Below are 20,725 nucleotides of genomic sequence, written 5' to 3' on the forward strand. Positions count from 1 at the left end.
CAGGGCACTGCTGACTCATGCTCAATGTGTCATCGACCCCCAGGGCCCTTTCCTGTTTGCTTTTAAATTTAACTCTGGGTATTGTACATGCTCTTTTTTTGGTAGCAACTGTTACAGGAGCTGTAACTGCACATCTAACTACAATATATAAAGATTAAAATAACTTTTCACTGTGTACTGTCTTGTTTTCTCTCGGTGCTGCTGTAGTGTTACATCCTTGAACCAGGCAGACAGGGAGCCCAGTGATGAGCTGTCAGCCGAGCCACCAAGGTGCACAATGGGGGCTAATCAAACCCAGGATTTCTAGACCTTTGTTTCTACCTGACCCAGGTGTGAAACAAGGGATGGCAGCCTGCTGGCAAGTACAGTTTAGAGCAGGACAGGGTCATGTTTCCTCTGTGCTGCAGTTTCTGTAACTCAGTGGGGGAGAGGGTACCCAAAGGCAATTGTGTCTTCCACAGGAAAGGCCCCAGTGATCACAGAAATGCTTTATGGCCCAGTGCCAGCCTTGCTGTAGTTAAGAAAATATAGCACTGATGGAAGGAGTGAGTTCAAATGCAGAATTCCTGTGGCTCCAGGTGCAGAGCACAGGGCCAGATGAGCACTGTCCATTCCTGGCATCAGCCTGGACTGAAGCAGGGTGCACCTGAGGGGACCCAGCTCCAAGTCTCCCTTTCCAATGCAAAAAGCCTCCCCTAAGCAAAGGGGGCAGGCATCCTCCTCTCCTCTAAGGCTGGCCAGCTTAGAAGCACTGCTCCAAAGTGACAGTCTGTAAGAAAAAATGTTAAAATTTTCTAATTTAGGAAGCTCCTAGAACTCATCTTCCTGGGTGTGGGAGTGAAGGTGTCAGTAATTAACATGTGGGACCACACAGTTCTCCCTCTCCTAACCCACCTGTGCTCCGTGTCAGATTGTAACCCACGGTATTTTGCTCTTGTACACCAGAGTGGGACCAGGCCAGACGACACTTCTGAACTTCAGCCATTGCTCTGAAGCAGTGAGGCACTTGTTCCTGAGACCCAGATGTAATAAACTGTCAGCTGGAATACCTGGCAGGGAAACTGCAGCCTGGGAATGCTGGGTACTGAACATCTGTCCAGCTGCTCTGAGGAGAAAATGAACACCCACTTCTTGCACGCAGGGCTGCGGCCCAAGGCCCAGCGCAGAGCAGCCCTGCTGCCTTCCACAGGGCACGGCCTCAGGCAGGCAGGCTCCAGCCCGAGCTCACAGAGCTACTTCACTGAAATGCTTTCCACTTGTATTAACTGCCTGATCAGTGACTCATTTCAAACCCCTCTTTTACACACTGGCTGATACCACGGCTTTGGTGTTCACAGCATTATTGTGCCCCTTTTTTCCCAAAAGCCTTTTCACTTGGAGGGGCTCCTTCACCCCAGCCCCAGTCACTGCAGCCTGGAGTGAGCAGGGCAGGGTGCTGGGCGCAGCCAGGAGCAGCAGCTCAGGGGAAGCAGCCACACAACCACGTTCTATACAAGCCATTTATTTGAAATGCCAACTATACGTAGGATAAAGTCAGTGTTACATGCTTCTCAGCAACAGTAGAAAAATAGAACCAGTGAAAACCTTTTTACAACTGTAATGGTACTCAAAAGAGAAATGTATTGTTTTACAATGCATCACACAAGACTAGAATTCAAGTTTGGAGGTACCTAAATAAAAATACTATTTTTTTAAAAAAACCACTATGTACAATTGAAGCGTAAACAAGTTTTACAAAGTACTGGTTATGCAGGTTGTAGAAAAAACACTTGCATAGGACATGAAGTCAGTTTAAGAAAGTTTTCTGAGCCTTTAGCATTGAAGGCACTTGACTTTATACCAGTAACAACACAAGGACAAGAAACAAATTCTTAACACTGCCGAGGGCAGGGCTGCCTTCTGGCAGTACAGGTAATTACAGAAACCCCAAATGTGGTTTTACAAGTTTCCCTCAAAGCTGTTCCCTGCATCCAGCAGGGCTCAGCACCACCTCTACCATAGAAGCATACAATTATTAGAACAGTGCCTCAAACAGCATTAGTGTTCTTTCAAAAAAAAACCAAACAAACCAGAAAAACAACCAAACCAAAAACCCATACAAAACACCCAACCCTCCTCGCCCCCACCCCTTTCCCAAACCAAAGAAACCCCTAAAGACATACATTTGGGACATTCTGGGATCAAAACCCAAGGCTTACAAGGACAGGTGGCCACAGCCTTAAATTTCATAAGTGAAAATCCTTAAGAACAGGAAAATACAACATGAAACTGCCAATCAACACAGCAGTTACTAATACACAACTACAGTAATTCTGTGGAACAACAAAACATTTCAAAGGAAGAATGTGTTTTAGGAATTAAGTTATTCATCCATATATTAAGGAAAAGAGGAGTTGGGTTTGGGGAAAGGGGAATAAGACCTTCTTGCATGTTGCTCACTAAATGCAAGTCTGACCTCTCTCTTTAACAGAACAAGGAACATGAGTCTCCCTCATTCAAAAAAACAATGTTTATAACTCTATCCTCAAGCAAAATAGTCAATAATCTGTCATTTCCATCTAATTTATAGAAGGAAAAGATGTCAATTTCCAGCCTAATCAGAAAGTGCTTCATGTAAACAAGGAGCTTCTGCACCAAAGTTTCAGTAGACAGAGAACAAGGAGTAGCAGGTAGCAAGGTATGTGTGGTGTGCAAGTGAGATGGAGGATGAACACTGGCTTCTGAATAACGCTGCCATGAAAAATGGTCTCACCCCTCTGCACATCCCAAGTAGGAAATCCTGCTCTGGAGTACAAAAATAAAGTTCCAGTAATTCAAGAAATCCTTCTTTTCCACTTCAAACCAGCTGCCATTAGCTGCCATCTTCTTCCCAATTCAAAATATGCAAGTGAAAACAGATTGTCTATATGGCCTGATTGTCTTTGTGGCCTCAGAAGGACTTGTATTTCATTCTGCATCTACTTTTAAACACTTAATTCATCCTTTTTTTAATACTGCACAGCTCCTGAGACTTCAGAAACAATTTTGTATTGTAAAACGCAGACACGTCCTCCCCAGAGGCATTTCTCACCAGAAATTATTATTCCAAAGCCAAAGCATTTCATGATTTCCCTCAAAACATTACCTCAGAACTTATCATCTTCATCAGCCACACCCCCCTCCCCAAATTTCAAGCTTTAGAGTTTTATCTGTAGATCTCAGTCCCACCTCTGCCCAAGTGCACAGTGCCACATCAAACTGTGATAATCAAAGTAGTTTTCCTGAAGTACATCTATCAGTTTTAGGCAAAAATATTGAGAATAATAAGTTTTCTGAGGGCAGCTGTAATTTTTTAGTAGTTAAGCTACCAACACATACATGATGCGAGTCCAGGGAGTTTCAGGGTGTGTGCTGAAAGGTCCTGGTTCTGGTGAGGATGACACCCTTGTGTGTGGTTAGAGCTATGCAGTCAGCACTGTGCTCAGCTCTTCAGGAGAAACCCAGAGAGCCTCAGCCCCTGAACCTGCAGCAGCAGCATCCCCCCACTGACACCTCCTTGCATTTAGCAGTGTCCTACACCACAGTCCCATGGAAATCCCACACATGGGTGATGAAGCCAGGACCACCCAGTGCCTTGACTGTGGGCAAAAAACAAGACTAAAAAAAGCTGACAGAGGAAAAAAATCTCCCCTCACGCACAAGACATATCACCTGCAGAGTTTAGGCAAGTTTCTGCTCCAGCCCCTACCCCATGCTTTCCATGGCTGCATCTCAAAAGGAACACCTGCAGAACCACTACAGAAGCAGGCCTATAGATGTGTCTTCAGGAGACACAGAGTTTATTGGTTCAAAGAACCCATATCTTAATTCATTTAGAAGCTATTTGGTAGTTTGGAAACGCAGAACTCAATATATTTCAGTAACACTGTATTGTTACTAGGCCCTCCATACTTTAATGAAACACATTAGGTAAGAATTTGCTATCAACTAAAACCAAAAGTAAAGTTGCAGCAAGATTTCTGTTAAACAGTATTAAGCACTTTGAGCTGCAGGAAACAATCCTACCTAACCTAACAGCAGTCCTTAGGTCACACCTGGGACTGTAGTTTTCTGCTATAGAAAAATTCATTACAGAAACTGCATTTAACCTCCTACTAAACAGGACCTTACCAGCAATCACTACTCTGCAGTGGCATCAGATAGGGATCAATGAATGCAATGAATCTGTGGTTAGAACTGCACCATGAGTATTAAGGATGTAATTCATAACTGTAACCCTTCCCCTGGTGCTCTGCTGAACCCTGCCCCAGTGGCAGGAGCCAGCCCAGATGAGCATCCTCCCCTCCTCACACCCTGCTAACAGGACAATCTCATTTCTGTGCTTTCAAAAAGCAAATCAGGCAATGGAGGTGTAATTTAAGAGCGCCAAAGCGTGGTGATGCTGAAGCAGCGACTCTTCCCTTGGATCCTGCTCACAGAACAGCTGCACCTGTGGGGCAGCACCACGAGAGGAGCACTGTCACTGAGAGTGAAGCCCTTTAGAAAGCACAGGCAGGAGAGAGCAAGGCCATGGGCTGTCACCCCGGCAGGGAAACCCTCCCACGTGTTTGCGCAACAGCGAAGGTTCCGAGCCTCAGCTTCCTGACACCCCAGGAGTCAGCAGGAATCCGCTCACCCGGTCTTGGCTTACCCACAGATGAGCAGCTGGAAGAACAAGTAATTACTGTAATTTTTACAGTATTTCTACATTTATTTCTAAATGGGCAAATCAGCAATTCTAGTCTGTCTAGTAAGTGCTTCCTGCTTCCAGGTGATCATGGAGTCCTCCATGGTCACGGCTGAAACAAAAGTAAACAGACTCATACTGTCATATTCCAGTGAATTTCACAGGAATTTGGATTCCTAAATATCCCTCTGGATTTTTAAAACCCCAAATATAATTCTTGAAGTGGGTTTGCTATGTATCTAAAGATAAGACCAGCTGCCAGAACTTTTCAAACAAAATATTAGATTGGATTCTTGCTGTAGTCATAAAAATCAGGAAGATTTCGATCTAAACAAACAAAAAAAAATTCAACTAAAAATGTAGTTTTTTTGATGTGCTGTTCTTTGGAATTCCTATAATTAAAAAATAAACGCACTGTTATTATCTCATAAGAAAATACATTTCATAATGTGCAACCCAATGCACATAGAGAATCAGCATGTGAAAGGGTAAATGCAAAAGTATGAAAATACAGTCCTTTAAATGTGACATTAAAGTTTAACATATTAGTACAAAACTAATACACTAAAATAGATGTACAGGTGCAAAAGGCTACCAGGTTGTAGAAAAAAGGTACCAGTTTCTGTTTTTTTAAAAGGCTGAATTAAATCTGCTCAAAAAAAAAACTGCAACAAAATAAACCCAGAAGCAGCATTAAAACCAAACTGATAACATGCTGTCTCTAATAAAGCAATGTATGTACAAAACAAGTGAGCAAAGCTGAATTTTTCTGCTGGCATGAAAGAATTTCTCTGACAGAAGCCAGGCCAAAAGTTGCAAGGAATGGGATGTTTACAACTCTTAGGCACAGAGAAATAGTGGAGGTTGCTTTCATAGGGCAGATTTTTTGTACAGGAAGTCTGGTTTGTTTGGAGACCTCCTTCCTCTGCTTACTCCATCTTCCCTTTCCAAATCTGCATTTCTCTGTGCTCCATGTTCCAATGGCTCATCATCTGCCAGTCTCCTACTGGGTCTCTCTTCTGGCACGTCAGAGCTGTATGCAGAGAGGGAAGGTCTGTTGGAGGTTAGCCCGTAGGTTAAATCCGTTTCCATTTTTGTTCTTCCCCTGACGTGAACAGGGCCATTCCCAGCACTCTCCTGGGCAGCCAGTGCCAAGTCCAGCCGCTGGGGGGGCTGCTCTAAGACATCGAGGTGTATTGGCTCATTCTTCTGCCTGTGCTGATGCCCATCCTGGGAGAGCAGGTACTCCCTCCTAGAATCCTCTTGCTTTTTAGGAGAGATCTGGGAAGGTAGATAGGCTGACTTTAAGCCACTTGGTGATGCCTTATTGTGGCTGTACAAATCTGGGCCAAAATAAATGCCTTGTGAAGGTGAAGGACTGTGCCTGTTGGGTGCTGGAGTGGAGGGCCTGCATGCAGCATTGGAGAAGTCATAGAAGTCAGGATACTCCTGTGGGTTTTCTCGAGCATCTATTTTTTGCTCTATTGCATGTTTTTTCCGAGAAGTAGGCAGGTGTCTGTTCTGAATGCATGAAATGTGCTGGGGTGGGCCGGGCCCTACCTCTGTGACCGCCTGGCTCAGCTCCGTGTCCACCGTGAGCTCGGGCAACCTTCTGTCCTTCAGAGACATTGCTGACACCCCCATCGCGATGTCCGGCATCAGCTCGTTCAGCAGGGGCTGAGTGCACTGGAAAAGAAAAGAAATGGGTCCATGGAAACAAAGACTAGGCTAAACACAAACTGTTTAGGATACTTTTTGTAATTTAAAATGGCATTTTCTTAATCTACTTTAGTCTTGTCAACTTCAGCCTGCAAGTTTCCTGCACTGTTTAAGGAAGACATCTATCCACCAACCTTCACCTTCCTGCTTCTCTCCTTCATGAAGCTGTTATGTCACAATTACATTTACTCCTCTTAAATGCATCCTGCCTTGAACATGCTTTAAAGGACAATGTACTGCTGAACTTTTTAAAGGCAGGCTTGCTTTAAGCCATATACAATTATCAACCAAACAAGGAACTTGGTGCAGAGCCCAACAAATTGCCACAGCACACAGTGCAGGGAAGCCACAACACACCTGTCATCACTACAGACACAACCCTTCTGCTTCCCCATTTTAAAGTCAGTAAACTGCAGACATGTGTGCTCAGGACAGGCTCGGGGGGGGCCTCAGTTACAGGGCTCACTAGACCCACAGAGTACATGGAAGCTGCTGTGTGGCGCTCTTCTCACCTGTCCCATGCTTGCCTCAGTGCAGAACTGCTCATATCACAGCCTTCCAGACAGAAGAGTGAGAATTTCTACTTGCATTTATAATTTCTCACGAAAGCAACTTTAGTAATCATTGATTAAGTAACTCACAAATTGCAGAAAGAATACAGAACAAAAATATCACCTATATTAAGCCTATGCTCCCCCTTGCATTACTTATGGACACATTCTGGCAGCAATGTTTCCGATATGAAAAAGGTTACAGTATGGTTTCCTTAGGGAAGTCAGTACTGATCAAAGGAGAGTGACATGCTATGAATCCCACCTTTGACCAAACAATGGCACACATTTCTAATATGAAGTTACAAATTTTATTCTAAAATAAAAAAAGAAGTGCAAAATATTTAAGACAATTGTTAATAGGAAGAAAATAAAATCCATTTTTCCAATCAGAACTTGAGGATCAAATCTGCACCTAATGTGGCACAACTATGCACTGACAGTTTTTTCACTGCAGAAATAAATGATGAAATTCTTCATTCAGCACTTCCTGTATTTTATAAAGCTGTCTTTACTGGATATCTTATAGTCTATTGGTTTTATTGCATCATATTGTAGTTCAGCAACTATAATGACTGCTTTTACATGCTGTTACAAACTCCTTTTTATCAGCAATTACCAATTTCTGCTTGCCAATTCCTTTTCAAATACTTCTCAATACTTACGCTTGTCTTCTCAGCCGTAAAGCTTTCATACTCTTCACACATGTATAAAGACAACCTGTTTACTTCAGACTACTTACCTGTAAATAGCCAAAATATCCCCACTACTTCTACCTGTGAATTACAGTGTGCACTACTGAGGCTGGCTTATGCTTTGTTTTAGTGTAGACCAAACTACATTTGCGACACAAGGGGCTGCTGAGGTCACTTGTCTGTTCAGCCTAGAGGAGACTGAGGGGAGACCCCTCTGCAGTTACAGCTTCCTGTGAGGGGGGCAAACACTGATCTCTCTTGTGACCAGTGACAGGACTGAAAGGTTCTTCACCCACAGGGTGGTTGGACACTGAAACAGACCCTGTGAGTCCCTTCCAACTCAGGATATTCTATGATTTCAGAAGATTCCTGAGTGCCATTTGGCCCTCCAACAATGTTCCTGCCCTGGAATGTTCATTCTCCTATAGGGATTCTCAGTTGTCTTTAGGATAGAGAATCCTGACAGACAGTTTGGTAGAAAAACCTCCTAACCAACAAAGATGCTGACTTCATATAACAAAGCCAAGGTACTTCACCACAACCATTCTCTCCAGCTCCTTCGATGAGGTACTTTGAGTGGCCAGAAATAGGCAAAAGAGGAGAAATGCCAACACTTACCACTTGTTTCTCAGCTGCCATGACAGCAGCCGCCGCCGCCACGGTCTGCCGGCCCAGCGCGGCCGTGTTGGTGCAGTCGGGGGGCGCGGCCTTGGCGCCGCCGCCGGGCAGGTACACGGGAGCGGCGGCCTTGGGGGCGGCGCGCGCCGAGTGGAACAGAGAGTGGTTGCACGGGTAGGAGAAGGAACGGGAGGGATGTTGACTTGGCACCCTTTGCTTCCAGCCCACTTTGAACTGGTTGTGAATAGGAGTTGCTGGTGGGTGGTATGGAGGTGGAGGAGGGGGCAATGGTGGATGGAAGGCCACGAAAGAGTCCAGTTCTGTAAACATGGTTTCTGCAGTGGGAGTGCTGTTGACGCGACATCGTCCAGACTGTCTCACTGTCAGCAGTGGGCTCTCATCCCCAAATCGCTCATCAGGAAAGAATTTGTGAGGATTCTGCAGAAGTAAAACACCCAGCATGTTACAAGACAAAGGAGGAAGACATCTAGAAAAATCTCCCCAACTAACACCCTCAGAAACATGCTAATACTGTAACTGCCTGGCTGTGCTACATACAAACTCACCAACGCTACAAGGTGACTAGAGCTACCATGCAAAACTGATTGGGGCTTTTCTGAAATAAGACAAGAAGCATCAGATTCACTGTAAGTTGACCAACAGATGCATTTGCTTTAGCACCAGTGTATAAACAGAAGAGGGATTTTCAGTTTCCCAGCTCTGACATGTACGGTCAGAGCTAAAGCATAAGTTACAACTTTTCCTCCTCTCTGTTTTAAGAATAAATAATAATCTAAGTTTCAAGTTATGATTCTACTGTTCTCATCCACTCCCTTTAGCAGTTTTAATTTGTCTCCAAAATTTGTGTCAATAAGAGCCTCCTGAATGGTAATGACTCTTCAGAAAACTATATATACATTGCACTTAGAGCTTTATAAAATCACACATCAAATGCAACTGGCCTTTGCACCTGGACAGTCACGCAGGCATTTCAAAGCACTTGTGTGTATACACAGAAAGTGTATACACACTCCTATGCAGAGCACACAGCCCAGTCCCTTCATGCTCTCCCCCAGCCATGCTCCATACCTGCAGGAGCTCGGCAGCAGCATCCGAGAGGCCGAACTCGCGCAGCACGCGGATCTGGATCTCGTAGCTGACGGTGGCGCCCTCCCCGCAGTTGAGGGCGTAGGCGCGCTGCACCTGCTCCGTGTGCCGCAGCTCCTGCAGCCGCCGGATCATCTCCTTCACCACCACCAGACTGGGAACTGCGGGACAACAGACAAGGCAGGGGGGATAAGAGAGAGGCCTTTCTTTCAACTGTCAGACAGTAACTTCGATTGCAATGGTTAGATTTATTCTGAAGGAAAAATCTAACATCAGGCTGTCCTGGCCTTTGGTTTTTTTTAAGAAGCATTCTGCCAAGAATTGTTCAACTTAACACATGTTCCGTGGAGCATCATTAAGTCACATGGGACAACACACATCCTACAAATGATAAAAACATACATCGCTTCTCTAGCTTCTGCTAGAATGAGCCTCAAATAGAGCTTTCTTTATAAACCCCTCATGATGCAGGAATTCCATGATTTGAGGTGGGGGCAGGATATCTTAAGTAACAACTGAATGTTCCCTCATGAATTGCACAGGCCAAGAATTCATTGATTTTTTTGGCATACATTTCATACTTCTAATGTAGTTCTATAATCAAAAGACCATTACACCAGTATGTAACTAGAGAAAGGGCATTTTACACAAGTTACACAAAGTGTAAGCCAACAAAAACCGGTTAAAATTATGTTGTTTTATGCACTCATATTGAAATAATTTAAAAAAAAACCATTCCAAAAGAAAGTAATGTATATCTTTGGGTATTTATCCTGTTGCAAAACTTTCTCATGCCACTTCTTACTGCCGTTTGATGATGAATGATATTTCTCTGTGGTGTTTCTGTCCTAAGGAAAATGTGCATATAAATAGGGAAGACAAACCTAAGTCCTGGTGTCTGATCCTTTACCAGCTTTACAAGTGTTATGTACTACCATGACCAGATAGATGTCTGTAATGAAAGCTCATAAAAATTAACCAGATCATACAGCAAACAGTGTGAAAAGACATTTGCATAACAGAGAAGGAGAAACACCACACAATTACAACTAGTACCAATTTCATGAAGTTTACACTGGTACATAAAGGAGAAGTATATGTAAAATACAGTGCAAAATATTCCCCTCCTTAATGGAGTTCCTGTACTGAGAGGGGAGGGAAGGAACCCATTCTAACCAGTCTTCAAGGCTCTACCCTCCACACACTTAAATTCCTCTGAGAAAACCTGTTTTAGCAACCAGATGTTTAGGTACAGCCAGTATTTTGCTAATACTTAAAAAAGAGGATCTAAGAGAAGTCTGAAGCAGATCTCCAAACTAGTAGGCATAAAAATGATAGAGAGATTTCATTTAAAAACACTGTCTTCTCAAACCCTAGTTTTTTTTTGTTTCTTTTTTTACTACTATTCATGTGAAACACATGGAAGAACAATTATGTGTATAAAAAAATACAATTATCTCAGTTGCAAGACTTCTAATTTAGACTGAAACTGGAAAATGCGTAAAGAAACCCAACCACTTGCAGAACCTGGCTTCAAGTTAGAGCAGGCTTCAGCTGAACTAATTTTACAATAGTGCTGCAGGAAGAGCACTAAACACACTGCCAGCAGGTTTGTGCAAACACAGTGCTCAGGCAGAGGCTCCAAGGAGAAGCAGGGACAGAGGGAGGTGACGCTGCCCAGCTCTGCCCCCAGGGCTCCCTGTGCTCCATCCCCGCTTCAGGATGGACTCCTGTACAAGTTAGAGGTTGGGACAGGCTTTAATCTCCTCACATTAATGGGTCCCATCTGCCCATTCTAGCAAAAAGGCACTGGCAAACCAATCAATTATTTTGCTTAATTACAGGACTAAGCAAAGCAAACAGTTGCCAGGACACAATTCCTGCACTCCAACTACTGGCCAGGCTCAGAGCTCATATCTATGTTCAAATCAAAGGACTGGCAATAATTCCTACCTATTAAATTGTACAGAACCAAGACACAGGGGAGTTTCAGATTGGTCAAGATGTCTCATGCTTGCCAACAGAGCTAGTTTTTTTTAAGAACATGAGAACTTTGGCAAAACACTGAAAACCTCTGAGAACCTGCTGCCTTTCTCAAATTCTTTGGAAATTAGGATTGAGCAAAGTGTTATCAAAGTCCTATTTTACATGAAATACTTTATATTCAATTCATGCTAAGTATATTTACACTTTTCTAGGGAGGGAAGTCCAAGTACTATAATGCACTGCTGAGATGCCACACTTTTGCTGAGGGCTCCAGATTTCTAAACAAACAATTGGTACTTTTATCAAATTTTTCAAAAGTAAGTTCTCAGAAGCTCATTTTCAGCTTTATCAAGTTCCTTTCCAGACTACAAGAAGCAAAAAGATCAAAACCATTCCACAAAATTTCCTAGAAATTTTAGAACTAAACAGTGTTTCGAATATTCCTAACACTTCAAATTAAATTCTCTTGCAGCAATTTCAATCCATTACTTTGGTCCTGGGTCTAGCATCTGTAGGAACAGTTTATCTACTTCCTTTCAACATAGCTGACTGAAGAGAGACCTAATTGATATATAGAGAGCTTATAAAATGGGGAATGCCATAGCACAGCATTTTCCTTCACTGAATTAAAATGTAATCTTGGTCATTTAGCTATCTAATCCTGCCCTCCAAAACATCCACTGACCCTGCCAACTTGTCATCAGCTGCAAGCTTTGACAGTGTCTTCTCTATGCACACTGAGTATTAATGGGACAGGGGAAAGGCAGGAAGAGCTAGATGCTTTAGGAACCTCACTAGATAAATTCTTCCAGTCTGACACCAAAAGTTCATATGCATAAATGACAAAATATATTTAGTATGTATTTTCCTGGCTTGCCTATGGGGAATGTCACACCAATCATCCTGAAGTCAGGAGAGGCCACATTTACTTGAGCCTATAAAAATGCACTCTGACACATTCTTCCACAAAGAATTAAGCTGGTTTGGCTTCAAAGCTAAAGTGGATTTTGTAAATTGAGGTAAATGTGTTTTGAATTCTCATTTCCAGTACTTTTCTGGCATACTGAGTTCAGCTGATTTCCTTACAAATTATGTTCTCTGGCTTTTGATTTTTGAAAGAAGTTTTCCAGACTCACAGATCTTACCTATATTGGACAACTGGTTTGTAGAAAACTGAGAACCATATAGAAAATTCTGAGAATAGAGAGCCAGGCACCAGCAAGCGTTCTATTGTGTTTAACCAGTCCAAGGGTTTTGCTGTCCAACTAGTTACTCTGCCATGCAAAACCAGTTAATGTCTCTAGGACAGACCAAAGCAGAAGGACTATTCCTGGTGCAGAACTACTCTCTGAGGAAATGATGAATTCAATAACTGAAACTCACTCCACCCCCACACTCCCAGGAGCTGACTCGGCACAGGACACACTCAGGAGCTCACCTGGGATCTCGTTGGCTATAACTGAGGGAGGGCTGCTCTGGTTGGTGCTCACTTGCTGGTGGGTGATGACGTGGCAGCACTGCGGCACCGCGTTGTTCACCATGTACAGCGTGTCGGGCACGTTGGACATCCGCACCATGCGCAGGCGCACCAGGTCCGTCTGCTCCACCATCATCTCATCCAGCACCGACTGCAACGACAGCAGCACAGCCCCGTGAGGGCACTGCACACACCCACTGCCAGCACAGCCCAGCCACACCAGGGCTGCTCCACCATCTGACAGCACCACAGGCCCGTGAGGGGACTGCACACACCCACTGCCAGCACAGCCACACTAGGGCTGCTCCACCATCTGACAGCACCAGAACCCCGTGAGGGCACTGCACACACCCTGCTCCCTGGACAGCCCCAGCCACACCAGGGCTGCTCCACCATCTGACAGCACCACAGCCCCGTGAGGGCACTGCACACACCCTGCTCCCTGGACAGCCCCAGCCACACCAGGGCTGCTCCACCATCTGACAGCACCAGAGCCCCGTGAGGGGACTGCACACACCCAATGCCAGCACAGCCACACCAGGGCTGCTCCACCATCATCTCATCCAGCACCGACTGCAACGACAGCACCACAGCCCTGTGAGGGCACTGCACACACCCACTGTCAGCCCAGCCACACAAGGGCTGCTCCACCATCTGACAGCACCACAGCCCTGTGAGGGGACTGCACACACCCAATGTCAGCACAGCTCAGCCACACCAGGGCTGCTCCACCATCATCTCATCCAGCACCGACTGCAATGACAGCACCAGAGCCCCGTGAGGGCACTGCACACACCCAATGCCAGCACAGCCCCAGCCACACAAGGGCTGCTCCACCATTTGACAGCCCCAGAGCCTTGTGAGGGCACTGCACAGCCCCCACTGCCACTGCTGCCAGCACAGCCCAGCCACACAAGGCTGGCTGTGTCCATACCACACTTTGTCAGGTCACAAACAACATCTGGCTTTTAATTAGCATTTTCTATTCCATTTTCCAGGCATGATCATAGCTGAGTTTGAGCTACGAACAGGCAGGAGAATAGTCTGGGAAGGATGCTTTGTTTACTTTAACCTGTCAGATTAGAACTGATCTTCTCGAAGCCAGACCCTCTGGACTTAGGACAATTACTGCCTATGAGTCTCAACTTTCTGTGTCATTGAGTAGAAGGCACTAGCCTGAAAATGAAACCTGTTTTTCTCAGACATCTAAAGAATAGAAAAGGATTTTGGCCTACACTTTGAAGATTCTTACTTAAGATCAAATGAACTTATTTCAAAAAATGGTAGACTAGCAGGGGAGTAAAAAAAAAAAAAAAAAAACCAAAAAAAACCCCACTCATTCACAATTAAGTAAAGTTACCAGAGACTATGACAGTCCTCCCTCTAAGGTTAAAAAGCCTTAAAATTATTTTAAAATACAAACAGCATAATATGAAACCAGTACTAACAAGCAGGAATTCTTACAGGGATATGGGGGTTGTAAGAATGCACTTTTTACTTTGGATAAATACTAAGCACTCCCACAGCATACACCTGAAAACTAAGAGTCAAAGTTTCTATTACACTTTTGTTTGTTATTTTTAGCAATCCAAGATACAAAGAGAACATTTTAACCAGCTGGTCTTCTTTTGCTATTTTACTGCCACTTGGTGCTCTCTCTAACTGCTGTGCCCAAAATGCGAAGTAGTTTTATTTCTTCCCTTCCCCAGTCAACAACATCTTATACCTTTAAAAACCAGGCACAGGGCAAAAACTCCAAATTCACCAGAGCACATGTCAGAGTCTGTAGTGATGTGGATGTACACAGCTTCAACTAACCATCTTGTTCTGCTGTCACCTGCACTGCTGGAACTCAAAGCTCTCAACTCAGATCAGAGCCACCTGAAGTGATGGCATTGGTCAGTGACACAGAAGGCTCCCATTCTGTCCAACAGAACGTGGCACATTCCTGCCCCACACAGCACCATCTCCACCCTGCCACCAAACATCACCACCAGAGATGCTACAAGACCTTCAGCTTGACAGTGCTCATGCAAGAAATTAAACAGAGAAGCAACTGCTTGAGAGAGAAACAAAGAGGGAAACAAATTCATTCAAATCGGACACAGGATACTTATTCCATTTTGCGGAGGATCACAAGATTTTGGGTATGTTCTGATTTAAACAAGGTGATGAAATATCAGTCCTCTGCCGAGTGGAATAGCAGTTCCCCACCCAGCTCTGGTGGGAGCTGGGGAGCCTGAAAGAGCTGGCACCAAGGTTGCTGACTAGCTGCAGACGGGGACTCTCAGGCTCTCACCTTGCCATCCGCCTGCCAGGAGGGCTGCCGAGGAGCTGGGCCGGCAAGCTGGCTGGAAACCAGGGAGGTTTCCCTCACAACGCTGCTTTGTTTCCGGTGGAATTTCATCAACATCTGTCTCGCAAACATTTCAATTTCGACAAAAAAAAATTTTGTTGAAATTTTTCTGACCAGTTCTAGAGACTTGAGCCTGATGATCAATCTTGTAAGTCTTGTTAAACTGAAAATGTTAGTATTTTAGGCCAGTACATGTAAAGAGAGAAAACATCCCAAAATCTTTCCCTGTTTACAGAACCCCCTGATGACTCCAAGCTGAGAACAGTCAAGGGTTGCTGATATTACCTTAGCCTCCTCCACATATGGTGAGAACAGTCTTGGCCGCACATATATTCCAGCATTTTTTTGCCGCAGCCAGGCATTTGACTTTCCACCTTCTGAAGTTGGTAGCATGTCTGAAGGAGGAGTACTAATCAGGCCTCTCTTCATCTTTAAGAATCAAGAAAGAGTTTTACGGTTTTTTAAATACTAATATGGCAAAAACTCGCAATAAATGCATTCTTTACACTTTTAGACTTTTGATAGATTTAAAGAACACAAAACCTAACCAGAAAACCAGTGTTACACATCTATTACTGTCAATGATAACATTTTAGAAGTTAATCCTTAAAATAAACAAACAAAACCAACACCCACCAATGCAAAAAAACCCTTCACACCTGAACACTGTAACATGCATAGATGTATTTGTATGAGACTACTGACTTACTGCATCACTCAGTACTTCACTGTTCATGGGTAAGATGTGCTCAATGCGGACAAAAGGTAAAAGTGGAGACAGGATCTCCCTCAGCTCTTCAATGTCAAGATCTCTCCTCTTCACACCTCTTTTATTCACACTGTGAGCAGTACCACTGAGTAAATTAGGCTCTGTGGGAAGGAACAACACATGCTAAGTCTTCATCAGAAAGTTTAGAGAGGATAGCAGGAGGTACAAGGCTTACCCTTACAGGGGAGGTTAAAGATGGAAGGAAAATTCTCATTTTATACCAGTAGGGCTCATCAGCACTGTTCCACAAAACTAACAACTGAACAGGGCACTTGGTGCTATGGTCTAGCTGACAGGGTGGTGGATTAGTCAAAGGTTGGACTCCATGATCCTGGAGGTCTTTTCCAACCTAAATGATTCTATGATTCTACCTCTTGCCTTAAAATCTTGTACGAAGCATCCTCAGAGACAGGTTCAGTTTATACCAGCACGGGTCATTGGCACAGCTGCCAGCTTCAAAGTGTAAGCCAGGCAGAAAATACAAACATAGTAATTGCCATAAACATTTGCAAAGCTCTATTAAGAGCTATGCCATGAAAGCAGTAAAGCAGTTGTACTTCCCTGCTAGCAGCTCTCCCAAGGACTCCACTGTAGCTCCTCTGCCTTTCCCCAGCAGTTTTCAAAGACACTTTCTATCAATTAAGGTCTGAAGAGTCCTCAGGGATACATTATTCTAGCATCCTTGTGTAACCCACCTCAGTAACATGGTGTCAAGCCCAGTCAAATTGCTCTCATGGTCACAGGACACCTATTCGTACCAGAAGTGGCATCTTCCAGGAGACAGCAAGATGACCATGCAGCCACATGTGTATTTTAGGTATTGTGCCCAACCTGCATGTGACTGACTAGCTTCCCTCTTTGAGGAAATCTCCCAAACATATCCACCCTGCCTCAGTACAGGCAGCTCAAGTTTTGGCCACAGCTTGTGACATTCTCCAATGCTTTGTGGCACTGACACCATCACACATTCAGAGCTGCAATACAAGGAGTGCCACTGAGGAATTTAAATGAAGTTACTAGACTAAATCTGGCCCTAATCTCTCCGAATTTGGCGTCGCCATTATTTCTGCTTTTGCTTATTGTGTTTTCTCTTGATCCCAGATAAGAGATGTGAGCTGGTTACTTAATGAATGCCAGAGCAAGAAGCTGTGCAGTGATCCCAAAGGAGCAGCTTCTGCCCAAGCCCAGGTCTGTTACTGTTTAACTGGCTCCATTATGTTCCAGTGTGCCCTAGGACAAACACTTGGGAAATTCTGTTTTGGAAATAGGTAAATACTTACTCAGGACACTAGAAACACATCCTTTAACTAGCTTTTTGTTGCATTTCATAAACATGTCCATGACAAAGCAGTTGTGTCGCAAGCAGTGACAGTGGATTTCAGAAGCATGGCCAGCCTTCCCAAGGCAGCAGTTACACCAGTACTGCTCTGTTTTTACTCAGGCAGGCTCTTCCCTTTCTGCTCCTCTTCTGGCACTGTGGGATTGACACTTTGTAGTGCAGATGAACTATAAGATCCTTGCATTTGTTATTTGGGACATACATGTTTAACCTACTTCCCATACCCAACACGTTAAGATTGCTCTTGAAGTTACCATTGTAGCAATAATGTGCATCTAGGCTCATAAAAATACATTTACATCTACTTTAGGGAAAACACTGCTGCCACTTGTTGGCTTGTTTCTCACTAGCACAGATTCCTGTCAGAGACACACACTCAAACTGAAGTGAAAGGCTGACACAGTAAACTAAGAGTAAGACTACTGTGAGAGGCCTGCATAACAAGATACCACAGAGGGTTTTTATTTGGTGAATTAGTTACAAGAAGAATAACTGTGAGACAACAGGAAGCCAACAAGATTTCAAAATCAGACAGTCATAGAGGTTGAAAGGACCTCTAGAAGTCTGGATCAGTCACCACCAATGTCCACACCTCCCAGGTAAGGTACAACACATTGCCCTTCACTGCATCCAGCTGGGCAACCTGTGCCAGGGTCTGACCACCTGCAGAGCTTCTTGTATTTCAGCTGGTGCCTCACTGCCTCTCATCTTGTCCTGGGTGCCAAGAGAAAAGTGCTGCTCTATTTTCTTTGCTTCCTGCCATCAGATATTTATAGACTCTGCTAAGATCCCCTCTAAGCCTTTTCTTCTTCAGGCTAAACAATCCCATCTCTCTCAGAATGCTGTGTTCTCATTTTAGATAGCAAAACCTTTAAAGAAAGCAAGATCATTCGCTTTGTTTTGACCTATACTATGGACAAAGTAGATTAATTTTCCCTAAGACTCACCAAACAGAACTGCCAGAAATTTGGGTTTATTTGGTTTAGTACTGGATGGTTTAAGGGATCCTCACCTCGATCTGCTATCCTCTTCATCAACTGGTGTTCTCCCCATTTAATCAGGTATTTCAGAATATCTTGTTCACTTGCCTGTAGAAAGAGGAAGTCAGTAATCTGTACCTGCTTAATGTCACATGCACACATACACAAAAAAAATAAATCACAGGTCTTCTCCAGGTTTAAAGAAACACAGTTGTACCTAAGCATGAAGTACTTGCCCTTTATGATCTGCTTACCACTTTCTCCTAATATTTTAAGCTGTACTACAGGTATATCACCACGATAATTTCTACATTCATATTACTTACTGAATCCCTATGAAGAGGAAGAAGTTTTCTACAGAAGGAAAAGTTTTATTTAGTATGGAAACTTACAGCTATAAAGTTTGAATTACTAAATTTAATTAAAAGGGGTAGTTCTACCTCTGGGCATTTCAAGCTTTTGTTTAACATTACAAATTCAGCAATATAAGCTCTCATGGAAGATCAACAATACCGTTAACTAATTTCTGAAATGCTTCAAGTTAACAAAAGTTTAAAAAAAACACTTTAAATAACCTCTAGCACTTCATCCTTTACAAAAGAAGTAAGATTGAGATGAATGCATTTAAAAAAAAAATCTAGTAATCTTTACGCTATTAAGGGGTGGTCATCATTATAAAGATATCTCCTCTGAAGAGCAGTGGCAGCAAAAATCCAGAGTCTTTCTGTTGGCCAGTACAGTTCTCTCTCCCTAAAACCACACAATCACTGAAGGCAAGTCACCAAAAAAAAAAATTTAAAAAATTGTGCAATACTTGTCAGAGACTGTATTTTTCTCTTTTCATGAAAATAAATTGAGTTTTCTGAACCATTTCTAGTTTATTAGCTCCCACTGCCCCAAATTAGCATGGTTGTTACAGCAAAACTACTCCCATCATGTAATTTTATAAATCTCTTAAACAGGCAAGGCAAATGTTAGATTCAGAAATGCTTTGTTTAAAATAATTTGCATGCATTTATAAACTATTATTAGACTTCCAAGCAACAGCATATACCACATTTGGGTTGTGTTACAATCCAAGAACAAAACCATTTTCTTAATCACTATTTCCATTTAATTTTTTTACATATTATAGAAGGAGTGCTTAGTGTGTAGAAGCCCTCTTCAGCCTACAATTTAAAATCAACTACTGCCAAGCACTTCCAATCATGGAAGAGCACATCCTGCTGGTTCTACAGGAGAGCAGCACTCTGCACTGCAGGTTACCTGCAGATAGTCAGACTGGATGGCTGTGAGCAGGTGGTCCTTGCTGAGCTCGTAGAAGACCTCTGAAGTCATGACCTGGGTGAACTCCTCACAGAGGAAATGCAGCGCCTGCCTGTGCACCCACTTGGAGCCGTAGGGCTGAGAGCTCCACTTCAGAATGGCAATCAAGGTGTCCAGGGAGATGCTCTCAGCAATAATATCTTCACACCCTACAAAACAAGGGCAGCAATCAACAGTGGTGTTACAGAGGCACTTTCACCCTGAAGGAACAATACATGTGGCTAAATCTGTAGTAAGAAAGGGTTATGTACACTCAGTGAGAGTAAAGACAGGTGCCCTACAAAACAAGGTTGTGTTTTGACTAGAAGTACAATGATTTTAAGTTTATGATTCCAATTATACAGTTATTCACTTTTTTAAGGCACATGAAGCATCATGGCTGCTGGCACGCCTGGATAAACAACTGGAAAGCTAGTTCAACCCAATCAGAACCCCCTTTGGTTATCTGAGTGTTTAACACATTTTAACATTGAGAATTTGAATCACTATTGCTCACAGCAGATTCACAGAAACCCATGAACTGTAACAAAGGTGGGATTTTTGCCTGTATCACTGGTCATGGACCCTCCTGAGACAGACCATGTAGAGGACAAGAAACACAAGCTGTAACAGTGCTGGTACTCAGCTACTCAGTACAGGATGAGGGCAGCAAAGCATTATTTTCTGGCTCACAGAAAAGGCAGGAAGCAGTGGATGGCTGCTCCAGGCCACCACGATGGCCTCAATATCCAGCAAGGCACAGAGGGTGCCAGGACAGGGAGCACATTCTCTGACAGGGAAGCAGAAGGGAGGCAGATTTATGAGAGTCTGCTACAGTTTCTTCCTACCCACCGCTTTGTTAGGATTTACTTTTTCACAGAGTACACCTCTTCTGAAGGACAGAGAGTACAGTTAAAACTCCTGAAGGGAAATGGAGCTGGTTTAGAAGAAATGAGGGAAGACATGCTGTGGGAGGGCTGAAAACATGGGAACTTGGGACTAAAAGAGATGATACCACAACGCTGATAACTTGAAGTTTCCAATAGCACTTTGTTGATTTCATCTGTATATCTGGTTTAGCACAAAGATAGCAATTTAAAGAAAAAAATCCTCAGAAT

The 20,725-nt window shown here is 43.6% G+C and overlaps 1 protein-coding gene across 2 annotated transcripts in view; it reads right to left on the bottom strand.

The window, feature by feature from the left end:
- Positions 1–1,485: 1,485 nt before the first annotated feature.
- BTBD7 (BTB domain containing 7) overlaps positions 1,486–20,725 on the bottom strand; it is a 52,069-nt gene continuing 32,829 nt past the window's right edge. The window contains exons 4-12 of one of the 2 annotated variants that reach the window (XM_058026813.1): positions 19,569–19,777; positions 18,335–18,410; positions 15,924–16,084; positions 15,500–15,643; positions 15,158–15,271; positions 12,820–13,009; positions 9,378–9,556; positions 8,289–8,726; positions 1,486–6,391 (exon numbers count right to left, since the gene is read on the bottom strand). In XM_058026813.1, coding sequence (XP_057882796.1) covers positions 5,576–6,391; positions 8,289–8,726; positions 9,378–9,556; positions 12,820–13,009; positions 15,158–15,271; positions 15,500–15,643; positions 15,924–16,084; positions 18,335–18,410; positions 19,569–19,777 — 2,327 coding nt within the window. In that variant the 3' untranslated portion in view covers positions 1,486–5,575. The remainder of the gene's footprint in view (positions 6,392–8,288; positions 8,727–9,377; positions 9,557–12,819; positions 13,010–15,157; positions 15,272–15,499; positions 15,644–15,923; positions 16,085–18,334; positions 18,411–19,568; positions 19,778–20,725) is intronic. The other variant, XM_058026814.1, reaches the window with a different exon arrangement.

The sequence above is a fragment of the Melospiza georgiana genome, chromosome 6, assembly GCF_028018845.1.
Source record: "Melospiza georgiana isolate bMelGeo1 chromosome 6, bMelGeo1.pri, whole genome shotgun sequence".
Classification (NCBI taxonomy): domain Eukaryota; kingdom Metazoa; phylum Chordata; class Aves; order Passeriformes; family Passerellidae; genus Melospiza; species Melospiza georgiana.